Source organism: Calonectris borealis, chromosome 18 (genome assembly GCF_964195595.1).
Source record: "Calonectris borealis chromosome 18, bCalBor7.hap1.2, whole genome shotgun sequence".
Taxonomy (NCBI): Eukaryota; Metazoa; Chordata; class Aves; order Procellariiformes; family Procellariidae; genus Calonectris; species Calonectris borealis.
Window position 1 is genome coordinate 5,409,648 of NC_134329.1, and position 23,617 is coordinate 5,433,264.

At 39.4% G+C, this 23,617-nt stretch overlaps 1 protein-coding gene across 5 annotated transcripts; it reads left to right on the plus strand.

The window, feature by feature from the left end:
- Positions 1-497: 497 nt before the first annotated feature.
- Positions 498-22,087, plus strand: CHEK2 (checkpoint kinase 2). Of its 5 annotated transcripts, none has more exons than XR_012676422.1 (16): positions 498-702; positions 1,672-1,926; positions 2,466-2,590; positions 2,853-3,000; positions 3,775-3,865; positions 4,900-5,008; positions 6,820-6,873; positions 7,670-7,731; positions 8,230-8,329; positions 10,028-10,114; positions 10,905-11,068; positions 11,291-11,406; positions 12,782-12,867; positions 16,418-16,572; positions 20,173-20,253; positions 20,857-21,897. XR_012676422.1 is itself a non-coding variant. In XM_075167451.1 (16 exons), the coding sequence occupies exons 2-16, from the start codon at positions 1,677-1,679 to the stop codon at positions 21,916-21,918; spliced, it is 1,575 nt and encodes a 524-aa protein (XP_075023552.1). In that variant the 5' UTR covers positions 501-702; positions 1,672-1,676; the 3' UTR covers positions 21,919-22,087. The 5 variants fall into 5 exon arrangements, 3 of the variants coding, with proteins under 3 accessions (XP_075023555.1, XP_075023552.1, XP_075023553.1); XM_075167451.1 differs by lacking the exon at positions 16,418-16,572 and adding an exon at positions 21,909-22,087 and having other exon boundaries at positions 501-702; positions 20,857-20,948; XR_012676423.1 differs by lacking the exon at positions 20,857-21,897 and having other exon boundaries at positions 16,464-16,572.
- The last annotated feature ends 1,530 nt before the right edge of the window (positions 22,088-23,617 follow it).

A 23,617-nucleotide genomic window follows, 5' to 3' on the forward strand; every position in this document is an offset into this window, starting at 1 on the left:
GAGGGTCGTGCAGCCCGCTCGGCTGCGCGGCGCCGCCGGGGACAGGAGTGCAGTGCTCGGGCGGGGCGGTAGGGGGCGCTGCGGGAGGGGGAGGAGGGGCGTGCCTGCCCTGCCGGGCGGCAGGGGGCGCTGCGGGCGGCGGGGGCGGGAGCCGGGTGCTGGAGCCGAGGGCCGCCCTCGCCTCGCGCTCCTGCGGGCCTCGCGCGCCCGTCGCAGCCGCTCGGGGCCGCGGTCGGTTGCAGCTCCCCTGTCCCCGCGCTGGTGCCGGTGCGGCGTGGAGGGCGCTGACAGAAAGGGCTTCCGTCAGTTCCGCGCCCCGGGATTCCCCGTCGCGGCGGGGTCCCGCCCGCGCTCGGTTCCGCTGCCGCCTCGGCCGCGCCGCTCCCCGCAGGTGCAGAGCGTCGGCCCGGCCCCGCCCCGGCGGGGCGGCAGCGTGGGCGGCGGGCCGCGCCGGGCCCCGCTTCTGCTGAAACGGGCGCTCTTCCGCGCGAGCTCCGTCCCGCGGGCAGCCTGCCTTCCCTCCGCGGGCGGCCGCGCCCCAGCGCTGCGATGGGGCAGTGGCCGGGACGGCGGACTCTCTCCGGGCTGTGTGTGTTGGAGCTTGCGGGCCTTGCCTGCGTTTCTGAACACCGCTGTACAAAAAGCGACACAGAAAGTAACGAGGTTGTGTTTTTATGGCCAACAAGGAAATGTAGCAAACTGGTAAGGAGACTTAAATTAGTCTGGATTATATATTGAGCTGGATGCGACCAGCTTAAAAACCAGGATACACTGGTAAACCAAGACAGCAAGCAGATAGGTAAGTGGAGGTGACCCCAAAGGATGGCAGTGACCCTGGGAGGGCTCACGGAATTATAGTAGCCCCTTGGCACGATCAGCACAGATGCTGTTGGAGAAAGACAACTAAAGATGAGTTGGCCAGTGGATTGTTTTTTTCTTAGGTGGGGAGGAAAGAACAATACCACTGGAAATTGCCCTGTCTTAACAGGGCAGGTAGATGCTGTTTGTTGCCTTTCCTTGCTGCTGTCTTTGATAGCAGCTGCTAGGGGTGTGGTGTGTATCTTTGAGTCTGGCAGAGTTTTGTACATTAATTATGTATAGGTGTGGCTATTTTGTAAATAAAATTGCTGAAGAGAACCTGCATAGAAGAGAGATGTGAAAATTCATGAGTTATAACCTATAATAAAGGAATACTCAGCCAAACCACCGAATTGGCTTGCTGTGTGATAAATCTGTTGGGCGCTTTCAACGTCAAGAAGACATACTTAATTTTATAGTTCTTATTTTTCCTTTTTCATTTTTTCCCTATGTGTTTGGGGAGCTGCAACGGTTACTGCTTTGTGCAGGGATGCTTTGTCAGAGAGTGCTGCACATGCATTTGCGAAATAAAGTGTGAGCCCTGAAGAGCTCAAGTAAAAATCTGGGAATAAGATTTAACTGTTGTTTTAGAACCAGTAGAGGGAGCACCACATTCTTTTTTTTTTAAAGGAAAAACAACATGGTTTGCAAAATTCTTGGGAATTTACATATAATCCACACATGCAGACTTTGGTTGAAAGTTTTACGTATTTGATGTCTGAGAATAGACTTGGATATTAATAGTACTGTGTGAGAATGTTTGTCTATTTTACTTTGCTGTAGTAACTGTTTTTTTAAACATTCTCTTTGAAGCCAACATGTCTCGAGAGACTGGAAGTGAAGCACAGCAGTCTCAAGGTGCCCAACAGTCACAGAGTGGTACCAGTTCCTCTTCCAGTGGGTCACAGAGTACTAGTCAGTCTTCCTCAAGTTCTGGGACCCTCAGTTCTTTGGACACTGTTCCCACTCAGGAGCTTCCGTCGATCCCTGAGGACCAGGAATCTGAAGAGCTTGTTTCTCAGCCTTGGGGTCGACTCTTTGCACTTGGAAAAGGTTTCAGCAATTGTGGTATGTGCGTACTGTAATAATGGTTCATTTGTAGTACCTCAGAAAAGTTTTGAGCAACTTGGTAGAGAGCAGTGTCTTTTCATTTTCAAATTAACTACAAGCAAATTTAAGTACAAGCTTGCAACTTTTGCAATAATGTTCTATTCCGTACTACATCCCAGTGTTTATACTGAGTACCCAGATACACAGCTTTCATACACTTAGAGGAATTCTGGGGTATTCATGTTCTTTGTTACTTGCTTCATTTTTCCATTTCATAATTTATTTTGTTTATATATCATACAAGTCTCTCTGTATTACTGAAGGTGAACTGAAAACTCTACTATTACTAAAGAGGGTAAAATTACTAAAATATTGTACAAGGTGTTGATAATGCATGGTGCTTTGTCTGAATTAAGACAAATAATCTTGATTGTATAAGAAGAATCTTGTCTTTGTTATCTTACTCATTACCATTTGGCATCATTCTGTAGTGCCATAGTTAATAACTTCCTGCAATTTTGTGTTCTCTCTCTGCTTTACTTTCCCCTCCTCTACAGACTGTGTGAATGATGAATACTGGTTTGGAAGAGACAAAAGCTGTGATTACAGTTTTTCTAAGCTAGGATTGTCTGAGACTGGCTTCTACCAAAACTATAGCAAGAAGCATTTCCGAATTTTCAGGGTAGGTGCTAAAAAGGTTAATTGTCTTTTTCTATCTTGGCATAATTGAAAAAGATTGACGGGGCAGATCCTAAAGAAATCAAAGTTTAAGTACCTTCAATGTTGACTCCTTTAACAAGATTCTTGGCATGCTCCATTAAGCTGGTTTATGAAATAGTCTGATTTCCTGAGCCAACCATAGTAAATTTCTATAGTCTGTCATGTCTTTACAGTAAAGTAATTTTTTCCTTACTGTTATCTTTCCTGTTTTTTTTCTCTTTGAGGAAATGGGTCCAAAAAATTCCTATGTTGCCTACATTGAAGACCACAGTGCAAATGGAACTTTTGTTAATAGAGAGCTCGTTGGAAAAGGGAAGAGGCTTCCACTAACTCACAACTCTGAAATTGCACTGTCTATACAGACTAATAAGGGTAAAATGTGCTATAACATAAGTAGGTTCTTTATGTGTTGACCAAGAGGTCGTTTCTGCAGTGATTTGAATGTGTTTCTTGCAAACTGAGCTTCTTCATGAATGCTGTTAAAAGACAGCTATGAATTGATGTTTTAGTACTCGCATAAAAATTATCCATATCCACCTCAATCCTAGAAAAAAACCTGAAAAAAGAAAATTTAAAAGAAGCTGCATCAGGAACCACCTTACTAGAGTATAAACTTTTATAGTTGCTTTCCTATTTTTGAAACACTTTTGTGCTTCAGTAGCTGTGTACGTGGTGGTGGGAACAGGGGAAACAGACTATTCAAGGGAAGTTGAAAAAAACCAAGGTACTTACCAAATGCTGGAATAATAATTAACCCTCTTAAAAATTAGCAGGGTTGGGGGTTTGTTTCTTTGTCTTTGCTTTTCCACTAAGATGCTGTCTTCCTGATTGTCACTTCTCTTTGTTCCCTGCTGTGACATTGAAATTCTTGCCTATTTTGTTCTTAAACATAGTGTTAATTGATTAATCACTGTTGTGAAGTTATTACCAAAGATGTCAGTTTTCAGTAATAAGATCACCTTGCTAACCCATAGCTGATGTCATTTATAGCATCAATTAACTTTTTTATGTATTTATGTTTTTCTTCTAGCAGGCAGCTTATTCTTAGTTATGTGGTTGACTATAAAAGCTCGGGAGGCATTGTTGTTCGCTATAACAAATTTTTAAAGTTAATAACAGGAAAATGATCTCCACTCATCTTCCTAGTGTTTGTATTTTCTGATCTTATGGTGGATGATCAGTTGGTGTTTCCTAGAGAATTCAGAGAGAAATATATCATGTCAAAGACTTTGGGAAGGTAAGCATCCTTCTTTCTGCAGTATTAAGCATTAATTTTGTTACTGTTTTCAGTACCTTGTGCTGGAATTATTACCAGTGTTAATTGAGCTGCTGTTCTGAAAAAAAAGGGCCAAAAAAAAAGGGCCAAAAAAAAAAGGGGGCCAAAAAAAAGGGGGAAAAAAAGGGGAAAAAAAAGGGAAAAAAAAAAAAAGAATGATAACACCTGAGTGAACCTGAGTTCTTTACAACAGCTTAAACAGGAATTTTGGCTTTATTCCTGTAATTGGCTTGGGTTTTGTAACCTACCATTAATTGTGAAACCCAGTTTTTTTTTCTCTAGAAGAGAATGAAGTCTGTACATTCTTAACAAGTTTTAAAATTTTGTATATTAATTTACTCAGTTATTGGCAGTAGAAGGAAGAGCTTTATGTCAGAATATAGCTTTCTACAACATCACTGTTGAGGGCCTTCAGACAGAAGGGGAAAGAAGTGTTTTCAGGAAAAAGGAGAGAGGCTATCTTAAGTGGATGCTATTTTTTTATCTTTTGGAAAAAGATGGTCAGTGAAGAGTTTGGAGGAGAATGGTTAAGTGGAAAAAAATCCGAGTGCAAAATACAAGGATTTCTTTCTGTAATGTAATTGCTACTCGGTAAAAATAAAAGTATTGTCATACCCTGTTCTTCAGATTTGTGCAGTCCAGTGTTGAGAGAACTCTTCACTAGGTTCTCTTCTCTTAAATGCATTTGTGTGATGGAACTGCTGACAGAGCTTGATATTCACTGGTACCCTTTGTACAAACAGATTAGTCGCTCTACATATTTAATCTTGCATTTTTGAATGGGTGGCCCTTGACATCACTTGCTATTTAAACAGACTTCCTAGCTATTGAATGCTTTCTGAGAAAGTTTTGACAACATGCCATATTCAGAAAGTTAGAAAGCAGCAGCCTCAAATTGTGTGTAATCCAATGCCTTCATTTAATTTGTCTATACTTGTTATGCAGATTTTTGAAAAGTGTTTGTAAGCGTTAACATAGCTGTGCTTTTATGTTAGTGGTGCCTGTGGAGAAGTCAAACTCGCATTTGAGAAGAGCACTTGTAACAAAGTTGCGGTAAAGATAATCAATAAACGGAAGTTTATGGCAAGTGGTATTAGAGACGCAGTAAGTATTTTTGTTTGTTTGCCTGTCTTTTGGCCATCTTGCAGTGGTCCTGGAATATTTGGTAACCTCTCTGACTCCCCAGCTCTCCAACTAAAGAGGATTTTCTCACTTAATGTCTTCTGTACGTAATTTCAAAATGCCTTTTGATCTTATAGAATCTTCTTTGACCACATTTCATTATGTTCATAATTTAGGACTGTTTGTTAATGTGGTATATACAAAAGGTGGTGGGGAGTTTTGTGGGATTTATCTCCTAAAATGCATCAGATAGGCACATCATAACTAGCAGAGTCTGACCAAAACTTTACAAACTCTGCTAATTTTGTTGTATTCTCCATCATAATACTTTTTAATAAAATCGTATGAAGCCTTTTGGGAAGGGCTTTTCATGTGTCTAGTCTTGTAGCAGAAGCCTGAATTTGAAGAAGAACAAGCCAAATGGCTTTACTCCAACATGAGAAGGAGATCCAAGCAACTTCATACCTATTACTCTAACTTTAATTTTATATAAGGATATAGGATAAACTTTGAAGAAAAATACAGTTAAGAGGCAAAAGTGCATGGAAGAAGGAGTTATGTAAGTTGTGCTGTTGTGGATTTACTAAAGTTAAATCAAGTTGGATTAACCCTATTAATTTATTTGATGAGAAAATGGACTTCAGAGCACAGATACAATATAAAGAATCTGTTCAAACTGACAAAGTATTTCATAGGGTACTGTGTAGGAAACTACTACTTGATCTGGAAAATATTTTTGTAAAGACAAAAATTCTAAGGTAGGAAAGTAGCTGGCTGAGGACAGGATGCCAGGGGCTTCAGTGGGAGTGGAATTAGTTACTAGTGGAAGTTTTGAGAATTTGTCTTGAGATTAGTCTTCTGTACTATTACAATTAGAGATCATGGCACAAAAAGTGGGAATATACTAATTCAACTCTTTGGCACTGACCCAAAGTCTCTGTTGACAGGAAAGGAAGATTGCAGTATCATGTATGAAGAACTGATAGTTTTGTATGCTGGATTAATAGACGTTAGATAATGTTTAATAGTGCAAGATCATACACTTCAAGATCAGCGACAATTTCTGCTATAATCTGCACTTTTCCTAGTTCAGAGGGGGAGGTAGATATAATTATTTGCAGATGAATATGTGACATCAATGTGATTGAAAATTGCAAAATGCAATTTTGGAACATTTCTAATAAAGATTAAGAAATGCTGTTATGAATTATAATTATTAAGAAATGCCATTGTACAAAACAGAGATAGGACTACATCTGTAATGTTGTGTTCGGATTTGATCCTGTGTGTTCAAAGATGATTGATTTGGATTGGAAGAAGAACAAAAAAACCGTGCTGGATTGATTTCATGAGTTGAGCCTAAGCCACAGATTAAAAGAATCTGTTTATGTTATCTTGCAAAATAAAGGCTAGGAAAGAGTAGCATTTAATTTTAGGGTTAGCCCATATAGAAAGCATCTTGGAGGGAGGAAAGCTGTTTAAAGGACAATACTGATAGATACTCACCAAGATTTTTTTTTTTTTTTGTAGTTTGGAAATTAGGTGGAGATTTCTAACCTGCAGTGAAATGACATGTCTGGAGCAATATCTTGGTACAGATACTGAGAGCAGGCTGTTCATTTAATTCACTGAAGGCACCTGATTAGTTTATGGAAAAAGATTATATGTTATGGTCACTTAAAGTAGCAAGGGACATGAAATGATAGCTTTTCTGGTACTGTCTCTTATTTCTGATGTGTCTTATTCCAGAACAGCACTGTCTTACCCAATATGATATTTGATTCTTTTAACAGAACCCAGCTTTCAATATCAATACAGAAATTGAAATTTTGAAGAAAATAGATCATGTGAGTGTTACTGTACATTTTTATTCCTTTTTACTGCCTATGTACTTCTGTAATTCACTGACCTTAGTGTAGTAACTAAAGATCAATTTTATCTGTTTAGAAAATATGTTAAAGGATGCATATAACTTTTCTTGTAAATAAGTCTATTGAACACTTCTTTTTTCTTCTTTTAAGTATTCTATGTCTTTACAGATTTGAGGTTTTAAAACCTTGAGTAACTGAGATGTAGATTTGAGAAGAAACTTTACAGGAGAAGTTTCAACCTGAACCATTGTTGTAGAAATCTTTCCTTGATGCATGTTTTTGTAAATACTGCCAGATAACCAAATATAAAGATTAGAAGATTCTGCTGGCAATTTTTTGAATTTGTATCCCCTCTTTCCCCTGCATCCCCCCTGTCCTGCAAAAGGCATTTCTTTTACTTTTGTTAAGTGGAAACTTTGCATAGCTTAATGAACTTTCCCTTGCTTCCCAATGTACTATTGCATATAAAGAAAATATTGAGGGTATGGTAACTCACAACTGGAAAAAATAAGGATACTTGTTGAGCTGTAGTCACCGCAAGAGTTGAATGTTTTTGTGTGTGGAGGGACGGGGGAAGAAGACAACAGACTTGAATATTAAGTGTTTGCCAAAGCCTGGGGCGCTAGTCAGTTGTGTTAAGTGTTAGTTTAACTGGCATGGTTGAAATCATACTGAACTAGGAACTTTAGGATGATAAACTGTTGATAATGTTAGTTTCTACAAATGATTCTACTTTTTTGTGTGTGTCCATTTGTGTTCCCTTTTTTATTAGCCTTGCTTAATCAAGATCAAAAACTTTTTTGAAGCAGAGGATTACTACATTGTTTTGGAACTGTAAGTAACTTGTTTGAAAGTAAATGCATAAAATGAAATATTTTTTGTAGCTACAAAGAATGTGCGTAGTTCTGAAGCCAGGGGTTTTTTTTTTTGTTCGTTTGTTTTGTTTTTCTTTTGCTGGCCTCCTCTCTTCTCTGAAACCTCTGTAAAATTAGGAACTAGGATAACCAGGAGAGTAATCCTTCTACGCTTTGAAGGCACTTAGTGCCTGGATAGTTGCCCACTATGCTGCTGTTGTGGATTGCTGCTACTTTTTTGATTTTGAGCTCATAAGAGGAGGCTGATCAAAAATCTTGTAACAACTCCCAGTGAAGACTTAAGGGATTAGGCCTAATTCAGCAGTGTGTGTGCTGTGTTTAGGACGTTGCTCACTCATTTTCAGAAATATATTCCTTCCCTGTAGCCAAAATAGCCAAATGTTTTGGTCTCAGTCTTGTCTAATGAGGTGAATCTTTTGGAAGTAATGTATTGACTTGTTACCTGCATTTGTTTTAGGATGGAAGGAGGAGAATTGTATGACAGAGTGTCAAGGCCAATCAAGATGAAAGAAGCTACCTGCAAGTTGTATTTTTATCAGATGCTGCTGGCTGTAAAGGTACATAATGACGAATTCTACCAAGAAAAATATGGTTATGCATATGAATGTAAGTCAGATGAATTTTTCTGTCATTTGTAACTTCCGAAACCTGTGCAAGCAATCAGCACAACGCTCTTAAGAAGTTGGTTTAACAAGATTCTTTAGCTCAGTGCAGGCAAAGAGCATTCAAACACTCTTACTTATTAAAAACAGGGACTAAAGTAATAATACAGGCTGCTTTGATGGCAGGATTATCATGTGAGACTTTCAGTAGTATGTGGGCAAAGAGTCATCAGTGTAGTAGCCTTCAAAAAAAATTAGTGATCAGGTGCTTTACTGTGCACTCCTGAATAAGCATTTCAGTTCAGCAGACAACAGATTAAGACTACTTTAATAGATCTCAAATACTGAATATTGAGTCCTTAGATAAATTTCTTCTAAATTCATGAAATGGTAAGCATATTTCATTAGTACCTTCTGCAAGATTGTTTTCTATGTCAAACGTAATTTTCTGGACCTGAATATGCTTTCCGATCAATTCTTTTCCTTTTTATTTTTAACTCAATTTTAATATCTTGCAACTGCCAAAAATAGAAACTTAATAGTTGTTCTGCAGTAGGTATTAATAACTAATAAACCTAGAATTATTTTCCTCATTAGTGAGTGAACTATTGTATTTTTCCCCAATTCTCACTTTTGGGACAGCCACTCCTATAATAACAGTGGTGTCATTACCTTCTACTTCATAATGATTCTATGTCTTCAGATACAATGAAGAAAAGCTTCCTTCGGTGTAAGTGTGAAGACATCTCTAGTACGTATTTTGTACTACTAGTTAGAATAAATGTTGTTCCTAGTTTTAATACAAACTTCATTGTATCTTAATATATCAGTCACTTATGACTGAACTTTGATTCTTGCTTGCTGTCAAATGTTCTCCTAATGAAGCTAGAAGTCTGTTCTCAGATTTGGAGCCAGTAGAAAGCTGGATAGTAGACTTGCATGTCAACTTCAGAACTACAGATAAGGGAACAATTCTACACTTGCCTCAAGGAAGTAACTTTTTTCAAAATCCTTTGTATATTTAACCTGATGTTGATCTTATATCTCCTCCTTACTCAGTTTTCCTAGTTATATCACCAGGTTTTTGAACCCTTTTTCAGCCTCCAGCTCTTTGATGACTGAGGTGTTTTTTAAATGTCCACTGTCACTCAGCAGTGTGAGGACTGTTGTGGCATGGTGAACTTCACTGTCTTTGCAAATTGAAATGTGGACTTATATTTAAGAGTGTATGATCATACAATAATAATGACTAAAAGAAAGAAGAGAGAGAGAGACGGAAAACCAGAATTCCTACACAGGCAACATAGAACTTTGGTCTTCCTTAGTTCTATTGCTTTTACTGAGATGAAGAAAGAAGCATAGCTTTCCAGTGAATGGGAAGAATGGAACACCTTGCCAGGTCTACATACTGTGCTTGCATTGAGATTTGACATTTGAAGCATAATGGTTTTTAAGGTTGTTTTTTTATTTGGTTTGGTGTGGTGTTTTTTTTTTTTTTTTCAAGAAGAGAGATTCATAAGTTGTGTAGCTTTAAATGCATGCATGCCTCTTACACAACCATTTCAGTTATCCTGCCATTGCTATATGAAAAATTGGAAAGCGTACATTTAAAAAAAGTTAATAGTCTGTTTTTCTTTGATTGTATATGTCTAGTATCTTCATGACAATGGAATTATACACCGAGATCTAAAGCCAGAGAATGTGCTACTTTCATCTTCTGAAGAGACTTGTCTTATAAAGGTAAGGAAACTTACATTTCTTCTTGTTCATTTAGAAATTTGGGAGTATTCCTTCCCGTTCTTGTCAATATTTAGTTAAACATAGCAAAAAAAATATTATGGAATTAGTCATACAAACTATGAAGTAACTTAAAACATTGAGGGTTTTTTTTTCATTATTTTAATTTTACTTTTGTGGATATTTCAACCCATACACTTTTCTAAGAACAACTGAGAAATGTTGTGCTTGTATAGCACTTAATTGAGTACACAACTTCAAATGTCGATACTTTTTTTTTTCAATAAAATCTAAATTATTGAATTACAGACAACATTTCCATAAATATCCAGGCTGTATGGTGACAGGTGTTTTTTTTGTTGTTTTGGGTTTTTTTGAGGGGGCTAGGGTTGGGGTTTTTTGGGAGTGTTTTTTGTGGGTGGTTTTTTTTTCCCAGATAAAGCATTGAATAGAGTTGCATGCTAAACTGCTTATTTTTCAAGTAATCTTTTCTAATAAGCTACAATTCCTTTATTCTGTGGTTGTTCATTTATATGCAAATCTGAGAGTACTTTTTGCTAGTGTAAAGTGTGATCCTCTGTCATATTTCTCCCTACTCCTCCTCTCCTGTTCTTAGTTGTTGTTTACTGAATACTTAATAACGTTTGGGGTAAATTTTGTTCATAGTCATGTACTGGAACTGACTTGGAAGGAAGAAACTTAATGTTACGTCCTGATGTATGTTGACAATATGGTATGTTCTAGTACAGTCAATCCTAATATGTAATGTGGTGTAACCATTTTTAAATACAAGATTACAGATTTTGGACAATCCAAGATTCTTGGAGAAACTTCTCTTATGAAAACATTATGTGGTACTCCCACTTATCTTGCTCCTGAGGTTCTAAATTCACTTGGGACTGCTGGATACAGCCGAGCTGTGGACTGCTGGAGTTTAGGAGTTATTCTTTTTGTATGGTAAGATATTGTGTAGATGCTACCTTCATTGGGCAGTCATTGACATACATGGCTCGAGACTTGGCAACTTCAGTATCTTTATTAGGAAGTGAAAGTGTGTGTTTAAAACTATATATGTGTAAAAGACGCTATGATAGCAGATGCTTTAAAATGTGTGATTTTAGTGTTTCATTTGCTATGACAAAATCTGTCTTATTTAACTTGTTTTCTTCTTTTATATAGCTTGTGTGGATATCCACCATTTAATGAGCAAAATACCCAACTATCTCTGAAAGATCAAATCACTCGTGGAGAATACACGTTCATTTCAAAAGAATGGAAGCATGTGTCAGACATGGGTATGACTCCATTACAGTGGGTAGCAGAATATCTAGCTCTTTTCTCATAGTTTTTGTTTTCCTTTAACTTCCTTTCAGGTGCATGGCACATTTCATGTTGATATGTTTAGCTTTTAAAGTAGTCTCTTAAAAATGTTTTTGTTTTTTTTTAAGTTCAAAGTTGAAGCATTAGAAAGAGCAGATGCATTTTCATTGAAGAAATTTCTTAGTAATATTTAGCTTTATTAACTACAGAAGTATAGAGTTTGTGGGCACATACATCTGTGTTTCCTCCTTTTCACTTTTTCTTCTGACTTTATCAAGCTGGTCTACAAACTTTGCCTTGCTCAAAGATTCTTTAAGTGTTGAACGAAAAATGCCAGGAATTTAAGGGATATGAGTTAGAATTCCAAGGGAGAAATATTAGAGTAATTTCATAGTGCTAGTCTTTGAGCTTAAAATATCAGCTACATTTGTGGAATCAACTATTAGGTTTGGCGCACTCTAAGCTAAGTAGTCTGCAAAACTAATTGAGTTTTTCCATAGCAAACTAAAATGATAGTTACTGTCTGCATGCTTTTCTTCTTCAGGACATTTTATATGCACAAAAAAATTGTAGTATTTGCCTTGGATACTCCTTTGTATGTGCAGAGAAGTTTCTAATAAATGATGTGATCATTCTTTTTTGAATAAACGTACCAAATATAACTCTTTCCTGAATTATTTGAAGCTTATTCAATAATAAGTCAGGCATATATGAGAATGGAAATTATGTTAAGGTCGTACATAGTCCTAATGGTATGTATAACAGAATAATCAAATACAATGAAAAGTAAATCTTGCCAAAATTCCTTTATGGGAGATTTGGAGTCATAAAATATGACATAAATGCCATATTTTTCACAGCGCTTATTAAGCAGTTTCCTAAGAAAATAGAGTTTATGTGATTATGTTGAGCATACATGTGTATGTCTTGTCTCTTCTTTCCCATCTTCCCAGCTGGATAATCCGCTTTCCAAGACACCATAAACCAGGAAACTAAATTAAGCTGTCTTTGCTTGGCCACAGTAATACTGAAGCTTTTAGGGAAGTGCTGAACTTCCTGTGCATGCTCAGGACATAAATTGTGGACATGCTCAGAATATCTACTCGTAATTTTGTATTACTGAAAAGTGTTGAATCATATGCATGTGAAGGAAAAAAGGTTACAGTCTGCAGCTCTCCCTATGCATAGAAAAAAGAAAAGTGATCTGCCCAACCAGTATTTTTGGGCATTGTTCTGAAGTGTTGTAAGACACATTGTTGCACATAGCTTTGGTGTATGCATATTGCAGAACTTATTTTCAGGTAATGAATTTATTGATCGTATGCCCACCAACTCTTTTTATTATCTTAGCTCTGGATCTTGTGAAGAAGCTGTTAGTAGTGGATCCAAGCAAACGTCTTACAACAGAGGAAGCCTTAGACCATCCTTGGCTTCAGGTAGGAATGGAGTCTTAACTGAAGTACAGCAAAGCTGGGTTGTTCTGGGGATGCAAAGCTGGGTTTTTCTGGGGATAACTTCTTGATGTAAATTCAAAGGCAGTTCAATAGCCTGAATGTTATGAGGTTTTGTTGATACAGTGTAATTTGCTTCTGCAAGGAACACTGACTACTCCAGTCACCAGAGATGTAATGCATGCCTGATCCCGCTTCTGTATATACCATAAAAGGGATACAATGATGGGCAATGAGAGCTTCAATTCTTCAGCTTCATGGGAGTAACAACTGTTATCTTAAGTCAGAGCTGAAGTCTGCCTGTCCATAGGTTGTCTCTGACAGCAGCCAGCAGAAGAGCAACTTTCATCTGGTCCTTCTCATGGGCATGCACTGCCGCCTGGCTGCCAGCTGGCTATACAGTTTCTGCTGGCTGCTGTAAGACCAGAGAGATCCTGCTGCCTACATAGAGAAAGTGAAGAGAGAATGAAAAGGCCATATGTCTAGGAATTATTGTTTGTTTTACTGGTATTGTCAATGACATGTAGGAAGAGGAGCCATCAGATCCCAACCTGTAGGATGACATTGGCGCAGATACTGTAGCCACTTTCTTGTTGGAAAACTAAACCAAACAGAGTGAGCGTCTTGAACAGACTGCTTCCATGTCTCTCTGTTGGAAGCAAGATGATCTTGGAGCACCTTGTTGTGTGTCAAAGCCTTTGTGGGATGGAGCCTTCTCTTTTCTTGCAGTATACAGAACAGAGTTGCTTCTTTGCTCTCCCAACAAGCAAATGCTGTCTCTGCAGCACACAGATTTTCTTATTTTTCTGTTCTCCTTGTCTTTTCCTCTTGCAATGGCAACTAGACTCCCTGTTGTTTTTCAATGTGTTTATTTTCTTGGCCCCTGTCCCTGGCAAAGCCTTCGTTAGCTTTTACAGCATGGTATGCTTTCTTGGTCCTTCAGTTCCATGGTCCTTTTCAACTGTTTTTGCTGCTATTTGTAGTCTTGTAGCCTTGCCTGATGCTGTCTAGTGCCTTTTCCCATCCTAAACACATCTTTGCTTGATTTCCCTTTTAATTTGACTTCTCCTTTGCCCTCCACCTTGTCATGAGGTCTCCATATGTAGGTTTTACCTTGCCACATCACACACTCTTCTGCCAGAGAGGAAAAGGAATCGGTAACTTCTCTTCTCCAAAGTGGCCACACTATCCTTAGTTTTATGTCTGTTGCCTTTTCCGTTTATTATCTGGATAATGCATCGTCTTTGTGGCTTAACTATCTGACAGCACTGCAGCTCACATGACTTCATATACCCTGTCTGCACAGGCTGAGGGCATTTCTCAGCCTTGACCAATTTGATTACCTCCTGATGCAGCCTGACCCATGCTAGAATGTGTCTTATTGCTAACTGTCAGGACCCTTGGCAACAGCCATGAGAACTTGTATAGGAGAACTTTTTGTTCTCTTGGTCTCATGATCTTTATTACATTGTCATATAATAAAGGTGGCTCAAAGCAGCTTGGGTCCTTGCCAAGTAATGTAATTCTTTCAGACTAAATCTGCAATATCTCATGGTTGATGCATCTTCAGTAACCTCTATTCAGGTAAGGGAGAAGGACTCAGATTCCATAATTTGTCCATCTGTCCAGCTGGAAGAAGGCATTTCACAGTTTATATGTTCACTATTCTGTGGTTATCCCATGGACGTTTGACTCTGGATCATGTTTTATAGGCATTGTAGAGTACTGAAGAGTTCTGTCAAAGTAAACTAGGTTCTGTTCCAGCCTATCACCTTTAGCTAAGTAGTGTGTCAGGACTCCTGCAGTCCTGTCATCTCTGGCCTTCCCATCAAAACAGCTGTTTTTTCTTTGTGGGAGGAAGATGAAACTGATTTTGATGTTAAGAGAATCAGAATTCAGTGGTCCTAACGGTAAATACCAACAATGACCTCCTCGTGGTCTCTGCTCAGGAAGAATTGGAATAGGTAGAGCTTGCAAATATCTGCCTGAGTCAACACTAGATTAGTGGTTGAGCACAAATGATAGGTACAGTTCTTTCTACTTCTGTGTCATGCCATGCAGCAAATTGCAAGTCTGTTGCTCTATCTAATGCCAGCTTTTCTGTCACTAATTCTTTCCCACCAGCCAGTTGGCTTCTGCTGGAAGATGTGGTGCCAGCTCAACAGCAGAGGTTGACAGGCCTCTCTGTCTTTATTTTTGTTGAAGGATACTGGTATTAATCTGCTCCTTTCCATACTCTGGTCCTGCTTCAACACCCTTTGTATGCCTCCATGATCTGCTCTGAATTTAATGGAAAATCCTGGATCTCTGGAATTTTTTCTCAGAAAACAAAGCCCAGTCTGCATCTGTAGCTAGTCTGTGCTTTCAAATTTTTAGTCCCTGCAGAGAGGGCTGCAAAAAAAGCATGGAGTGTTCTGCTGAATACCTTCTTTTAATACAACCAGCAGCTTCTGCATCCTGTCTGAGACACTTCTCAGAACTCTTTAACATCTGAGAATCAAAATGTGTTTTTTAGAGACCAAGTCTGATTGCGGTTCTGATAGGATGGACCTCCTCCTTTGAGCATTGTAACAGAACCCCACTTCCTCATCTTGTTTGTGTGGGCAGGCAGTGCAGAATCCTGCAGTTTGTTTCTGGCAAGTGTCCAGGACTACTATGTTCTTACTGTGATGAGTATGAATAAGCATCACTGGTTTGGGAACCCTCTGAGTAGGAGGTGATAGTTTCCCTGCCTCCTGTTACAGTCTAGTTAGGTTTGTGAGAGGTAGTCTTTAGGTGGTCTTTTATTAATTTTGGCACTCCAGAGGTGACCACTGGGCCTATGAGCTTTCCTAGATATTTTTGCTTGAGGAGGCTGAAGAAAGTCACCCAGCCTACCTCTGAGCCACACAACAGGTTCTATTTACTCATGCTGAGCACAATGCTATTCATATTCCCCCGCTGGGAACAGTGTCTGGTTTCAGATGCTTAGGTAAAGAGCATAAGAAACAGGGTGGAAGCAAGGGAGTATCACTCAGTGCTCAACAGCTGGCAGCTTCCTGAGACAGAAAATGCATTTGGATGACTGTTTTTAAGTCATTAACTTGTCCTAATTATACTGCTGGGCATCAGAAAATTCTTCCTGTCATTCCTGGATTTTACTACTGTAGTTTTGTGTGTAACTTCTACAGTGAGTTAATCAGATATAGATTCTTACATTGAGATTATAATTCTGAGCAGGAAATGTTACTGATAAGCCATGGTACACTGATTTTAAGAATCGCTGGTATGCGTAATGGGAAAGGGGAAATATATGACAGTGATGTAGACAAGCTAAGAATTTGAGATATTTCAGTATGTAAACTCAAGGTGTTAGCATCTTGATTATATATTCCCTTTAGGGACACCTCTTACTGTTATGTTTAATTTTGAAGACAGGACAAAACGTTTCAGAAAACATCATACCCACAAATCCAAATGTCATCTAGCATTCATATGCCATTCTTTAAACTGTTTCCCTTCATGGGCTGTTACTAAGAGTATCAGTTGTTTATAGGTGATGTACACTGCCTGCTTGGAAGGCCAACATCCAATATGTTCAGTTCTACATATCACACACGTTGAATACTACCACCAAAAGAGCTCCTTGAGTCCTGTTACTGTGAGTAGTGAGAAGGAGTTACTGGCTCCCCACTCCCTCTTGTGTTGTCTGTAAGTATTATCTTTAAAAGTTAGTATGGAAAAAACACAACAGACACATACTTTATGCATACAGCTAATGCCTGTTAGCCCTCTCTAAAGATTTTGGGTCCACTAGGGAATTTTTCAGATATTAAAAGTAAGCATGTTCTCCAGACAAAACTTAATTTCTACAGCTTTATTTAAACCAGTAGTGCTTTTAAATTAGTGTTTTAAATACCTGTGCTGTTTACTCCATTCTTTGCTTAAATCTAACACTTTAAAACTTAGTGGGCTGCTTAAACTTAAGTACTACTCAGTGGAGATGTCTTACCTGTATTTACGAGGTACTTAATAAAACGTTTTTCAAACGCATATAAACAATTAATTGCTGTTTCTGCCTCTGAAAACTTCACTGGGATCTTTTGAATGGGACAAGATTAGTTTGGTTGCATGCTGAAGAAAAACTCGAGTGTTTGTTATATAAATGGAAAAATACTTATCTTACCCATCAACTGAAATGTAGCCACAGTCAAAACAGGTGACACTGGAAAAGAAAGGCACGTCCCAATTCTATATAGAATAAACTGCATGTTCACATCAAAGCCTTTTTGTAGCACTTAAGAACATATTTAAACCAAAAAAGGAGATACTGTAACACTCCATTGCTTAGAAAAAGAACCCCCTCTCCTGCCTTCACCCAAAAAACCCAGTCAAAACATTTGAAATCCTTTGAAGCTCAATGATCCTTATTTCTAACTGTCTCTAGCAGTGAATGTCCCATTCGCTTCTCTTGGAGTTTCCCAATCTTTGCTGTGATAATGGAACAAAATTATACAACCTGTTAGCTTCAGTCAGTTGTTTAGAATAAATGTCTGGTTTTGGTTCTAGATCAGTTGTTCAGTTGGTGAACACACAGTCACTGTTCAAAGCTCAGCCAAAGGAAATTATCTGTATTGAATCACTATGAGCAGCATACTTCATTTAGTCCTGGGAAAGGTTTAAAGACCTGATTTCAGGTTTGGAAGTCTGATTTAGGGTTTGCAGTTAATCCATAGCAACCCATTCTAATAAAATTCCTGCAGGAGAAATTGCTGAAACTAGGGAATGAGATTTTCTTTTTAAAATAGGGAGTCACTACTATGTCAACTAAATGTCTTGTTTGCACTGATTTCCTGTTCCCTGAGGTTGCCCAGCATATACAAAGAGCACCCTGGTCATTGGCAGCTGAACCAGAATGAGATTACATGCTAGCTTTTTCTCTTGAAACATGCCTGACTTTCTGCTAAACTAGCTTCTCTTAACAAAGGATCTCTGCTGCCCTTCCCTCCCCTGTGCTGTCCTTCCCTCCTCTTAATGCTTCTACAGCCAGGCCTGTTTATGCGCAATTGAGACTATTAAGTCCACTTTCGCAGTGCATGTCTCCTAGACACTTTCCTTCCACTAATAGCAGCTTCTGGCTTACCACTTGGGGTAAATAGAGAATGAACTGTACTATGCAGTGAACTTCTGTAGAGATATGAATGCTCTATTAATAATATAATATTTGTTGATAATCTTTTGGGTTTTCAGAAGGGAAGCTTCAGTGAAATGCTTGCCCAAATTCTGAATGTTTGCTTTCCAAATGTTTCAATTTACAGCCTTTAATATGTTCTGTGGACTGACTTATGTTAAGGATAATTGTGGGATGCTTTTTAAGATAATGTTTTGTTTGCAAGTTTGGTGTGTGGGTTTGGTTTTGTTTGTTTGTTTGTTTTTAGGGTATGGATGTTTTAGCTGGTTCTTCTCTACCTACTGTGTACAACAGGTTTGCTTTGCGGGGAGTGTGTGTGGTAATGAAAACTACCCAAATTTGGGATACTGATGAAGCTGAGCTAGTGGAAATGAAAATATGCTGTTAGAAAGGGAAGCCATTGTGAGAACAGAATATAAGACTATAAGGAAAATACTTGTTTTTCAAGAGTGACTAACTCTGTTTTGGTGAAAGCAGGCCCCAAGTCCTGATGAGGCCTCTTCTGATAAGGCTGACGAATGAATTAATGCACAAACTCCTAGCCTGTATGTTTTGTTCTTTCAGTGTTGTTATACTTTGTTGAATGATACTGCAAGTTCATTAGTATGAACTTGTATTAGCTAAGTAGTTATCGAGGGGAAACTGTTTCTTTGTAGAATGAAATAGAACTATTTTTTCTTACCAGCACTGTACATAAACCACCTGCTCAAAATTCTACTGTGGGGCATATCAGAATCATAGAATGGTTTGGGTTGGAAGGGACCTTTAAAGGTCATCTAGTCCAACCCCCCCCCTGCAATAAGGAGCACATCTTTCACTAGATCAGGTTGCTCAGAGCCATGTCCAACCTGACCCTGAACACTTCCAGGGATGGGGCATCTACCACCTCTCTGGAAAACCTGTTCCAGTGTTTCAGCATCCTCATGGTAAAAAATTTCTTCCTTATATCTAGTCTATTAGTTTGAAACCCCTTGTCCTATCGCTACAGGCCCTATTAAAAAGTCTGTCCCCATCTTTCTTATAAGCCCCCTTTAAGTATTGAAAGGCTGCAATAAGGTCTCCCCGGAGCCTTCTCTTCTCCAGGCTGAACAACCCCAACTCTGTTAGCTTTTCCTCATAGGAGAGGTGTTCCATCCTTTGGATCATTTTCGTGGCCCTCCTCTGGACCTGCTCCAACAGGTCCATGTCTTTCTTCTGCTGAGGGCTCCAGAGCTGGACCCAGTACTGCAGGTGGGGTCTTACCGGAGCAGAGTGGAGGGGCGGAATCACCTCCCTCGAGCTGCTGGCCGCGCTTCTTTTGATGCAGCCCAGGATACGGTTGGCTTTCTGGGCTGCGAGCACACATTGCCGGCTCATGTACAGCTTTTCATCCGCCAGTACCCCCAAGTCCTTCTCGGCCGGGCTGCTCTCAATCCCTTCATCCCCCAGGCTGTATTGATACTGGGGGTTGCCCTGACCCAGGTGCAGGACCTTGCACTTGGCCTTGTTGAACCTCATGAGGTTCACATGGGCCCATTTCTTGAACTTGTCCAGGTCCCTGTGGATGGCATCCCATCCCTCAGGCGTGTTGACCGCACCACTCAGCCTGGTGTTATCTGCAAACTTGCTGAGGGTGCACTCGATCCCACTGCCTGTGTCATTGATGAAGATATTAAATAGCACTGGTCCCAATATGGACCCCTGAGGGACACCACTCGTCACTGATCTCCATCCAGACATTGAGCCCTTGACCACTACTCTCTGGATGCGATGATCCAGCCAATTCCTTATCCATCGAATAGTCCATCCATCAAATCTGTATCTGCAATTTAAAGAGAAGGATGTTGTGGAGGACCGTGTCAAAGGCCTTACAGAAGTCCAGACAGACGACATCTGTAGCTCTTCCTTTGTCCACTGATGTAGTCACTCCATCATAGAAGGCCACTAGGTTGATCAGGCAAGACTTGCCGTTGGTGAAGCCATACTAGGAAGGTGTTTATTTGAGGGAAAGTGGGGGAACCTCCTTTTCTCCTTATTCATTTATTCATTCTTTAATTGCTGATACATTTCATTAGCCAAAATGTAAGCTTTTCCCTTAAATATTCCATATACTACTTAGAGCTACTGCTTTTTTTTCACAGGATGAGGATATGAAGAGTACATTTCAACAGCTACTTGCTCAGACACGTGCCAATATGAATCCACCGCAAACATCAAAAATGGTATGTGTAACAGGTTATTTGAAGATTAATACTTGATGCACAGAGAAACTAGATTTCGAAGTAATCCATAATAAGAAAATCAGTTAATTTTGAGAACATAGAGAAATGTGCATTTTGGCTGTATGTAGCAGTCTGCTAATTATCTCTGCTTTTCTGAAGCAATGGACTTCTGTGCTTTGGCAAAACACTTCGTTTAAATGTATAGAAACAGTCTCCTAGGCTTTAAAGGATTATTCATATATTTAAAATTAAATTGTTGAACATGTATGTTTTGATGGATTCAAGTCACAAATGTTTAGTATTCAAGGAAAAGTTCTTATGCTAGTGAAAGTTTAGAATGGTATTGTGACATTCATTACCAGATGCTAATTAGGAGAATTTTAAACAGATAAAGCTGGGGGCAGTGTCTTATATGAGAAAGCTCAAATATAATTGGATAGATCTTGGTAGAGATCTTGGTGGAGAAACATTTGTTAGTCATGCTGCTTTTTTGGTCACAGAAAGGAGACTTTATCCAACATCTGTAATTCTGTAGCAAGCAAAACAGTTAGGCTCTGTCTTAACCTGATTTCATGTAGCCATCGTGCTGTATCTTTCTTTTAGCCAACCACAACAAGAAAGCGTCTCCATGAAAATGAGGAAGAATCTGGCTCTTCTAAGCATGCTGTTCCTTCTACGTCATTTCAGAAAATGAGGTGAAAAAAAGAGAAAGTGACTTTCGTTAATTACAGCTTTTTTATGAAAAGCAGAATTTTTATTTAAGAAAAATCTTAATAACTATTGAAGATGCAATTGCTAAATAAAAATAACTTTGTAAAACTGAAGTGACTGCTGTGTATGCATGAGAATCTACACAAGTAGTCATGTTCAATTTCATCCAGCTGTCTGACCCAAGGAGAGTATAAGAAAACTCATGAACTAAGTTACTAAAAATTTTTAGGCTAGCTTCATCACCACCTACACTCTTTGTTTCTTCTGTTACAGTTTCTAGGTTAGGCATGGAAATAATGCTTAGTCCTCACAGATGAAAAAGGAATCTTTGGTGAGCTTTTGCCTGAGACATAGTATTACCTGACACAAGATGCTGCCCACAGACTTCTGAGGACACTTCATAGAATCACAGAATACCAGGTTGGAAGGGACCTGAAGGATCATGTGGTCCAACCTTTCTTGGCAAAAGCACGGTCTAGATGAGATGGCCCAGCACCCTGTCTAGCTGAATCTTAAAAGTGTCCAATGTTGGGGAATCCACCACTTTGCTGGGGAGATTATTCCAATGGCTGATTGTTCTCATTGTGAAAAATTTTCCTCTTGTGTCCAATCGGAATCTCCGCAGGAGTAACTTCTACCCATTACCCCTTGTCTTTTCCATGTGACTCCTTGTAAAAAGGCAGTCTCCGTCTTCTTTGTAGCCACCCTTTAAATACTGGAACATGGTGATACTTATAATATTCAGTTTTGTTGTAAAACTACTGATGGAGCTTGAGGCATTCTGGACTTCAGATAAAGCCAAATACTAAACACTGGGCTGGCAGACTCAACAGTGTTGTGATCTGTGAAGTGGTTGATAGGCTTTCAAAGCAAAAGTTATCATTTGCATGTAGTTTCTAACTGGTCTCTTCTTGAAAAGTGTGTACTATGCTTATTTCTTTTAGGATGGACTGAGTAAGAGGAAACATGATAACAAGTGATATAAGGAAGATATGTAAATTCCTGCCAGAGAAGAACTAGGAATTGAACTGAGAGAGAAACAATTTTTAATTTGCTTGTCTGTTAACTGAAAATTTTGGACTGTGTGTCTCTTATTAAAGGATATTAATTTCATTATTGACTAAGAGGGAGCAATTTAGTAACTTTGTTCTAAAACATGCATCTTCTGGTTAAAGGCATTTACTGTGAATTGATTTAGAAAGAATAAAGCCTAATGCATTATGAAATAAACCAAAGTCAAGTAGGAATTAAGATAAGACATTCATGAGTCAGGTTTTCCCATATGTGCCTATGGCAGAGATCTTACGTGTTTTGAGGTATTTGATATTAATCACTGTTAATGATAAAATGGCAATTCTTGTACATTCTTATTTTTCTTATTGAACTGGATGGAGGAACATCCATGGGCATCTGGATGAAAAAAAAATCACTGGTTCAAATCCACTCCAGATACACAGGGGTGATAAAACAGAAGAAATGCATGTCTATCCTCTAATGACATTCCCTTTCTGGTGCACATGTGTGATTGATTGGCACATCCTCAAACAGTTCTGGCACTTACTGTAGCTCATCTGAAGTAAAAGGGAATACTTGGCTGCCATTTGCCAGATAAAAGAATCATAAAGGACTGTGTTTGGGCTAGGTTTGTGATCTGGTCTACTGCAAAAGCCGATACCTTTGGGATTTGGTTACCAGTGATTTTAAAAAGACCTGCATCATTACAGATGATAAGAGAATTCACATAATTCTGCAAATTAACTGTAATTGGTCTTTAGATAGAAATAGACAACTTCTATAATTTATTCCTCTGTCTTTTTTACATCCTACTATTGTTAGATTTTTTTTTTTTACTGTTTTGCTTGGATTCTTTCCCTGGGTCCTGACTAAGGCTTGCTTTCTAATGAAATCTTAATTTTGATCTCATTCATTTGAAGTCAAACCTTTTAGCTGATGGCCGTGTGTTCATCATTTTATTGCAGAAAGCTTTCTGAAGTTTCAGATTCTTACATTTTTTCCATGAAAGAGGTGTTACTAAATTCCACGAAGATAAAGTGGCATCCAGTTTTCACTTAGACAAAGAAATGATTATTTCTTTATTATGTATTATTCACAGCACAAGAGCCTTCAGCATAATCTGCTTGCCTGTTCATTTCAGCAGGCATGGTTCTACAGCATTTGGAAGGCTTCCATTTGGATGCCGGTTGTACAAAGGTGATGAGAAGGCAAAGGATGAGCCTAGCTGTGCCTGGTAAGAGCAATGCCAGCAGTGACCAGTGTCACTGCCCGAAACCTGCAGAGGTACGGTGTGGAACCCCGCTTACCCTCAAGCAGCTGTTGCTAAGGCTGCTGCTGCCTTTGGGAGATGGTCTTCTGCCCTTATGCCAATACAACGATTTTGGAGCTGTATTCTCCGTGAAGACGGGGCTTGGAAGTGTTCACGGCGAGTCTGCTGAAGAGGCAGGCTGCTGCCCTGTTTTGTGTGGCCCGAGGGGCGGCCGGGCGCGCCCCCAGCCCCGCCAGGCCACCGAGCGCCCGGACCCCCGGCAGAGGAGAGGCGCGGGCTGCCTTGGCGGGAGCGGGGCACAGCAGAACGATCTGCCCCGGGCGGGCGGCTCCGCCGGCTCGGGGAGGCCGGGCTCCAGCCGCAGGACGT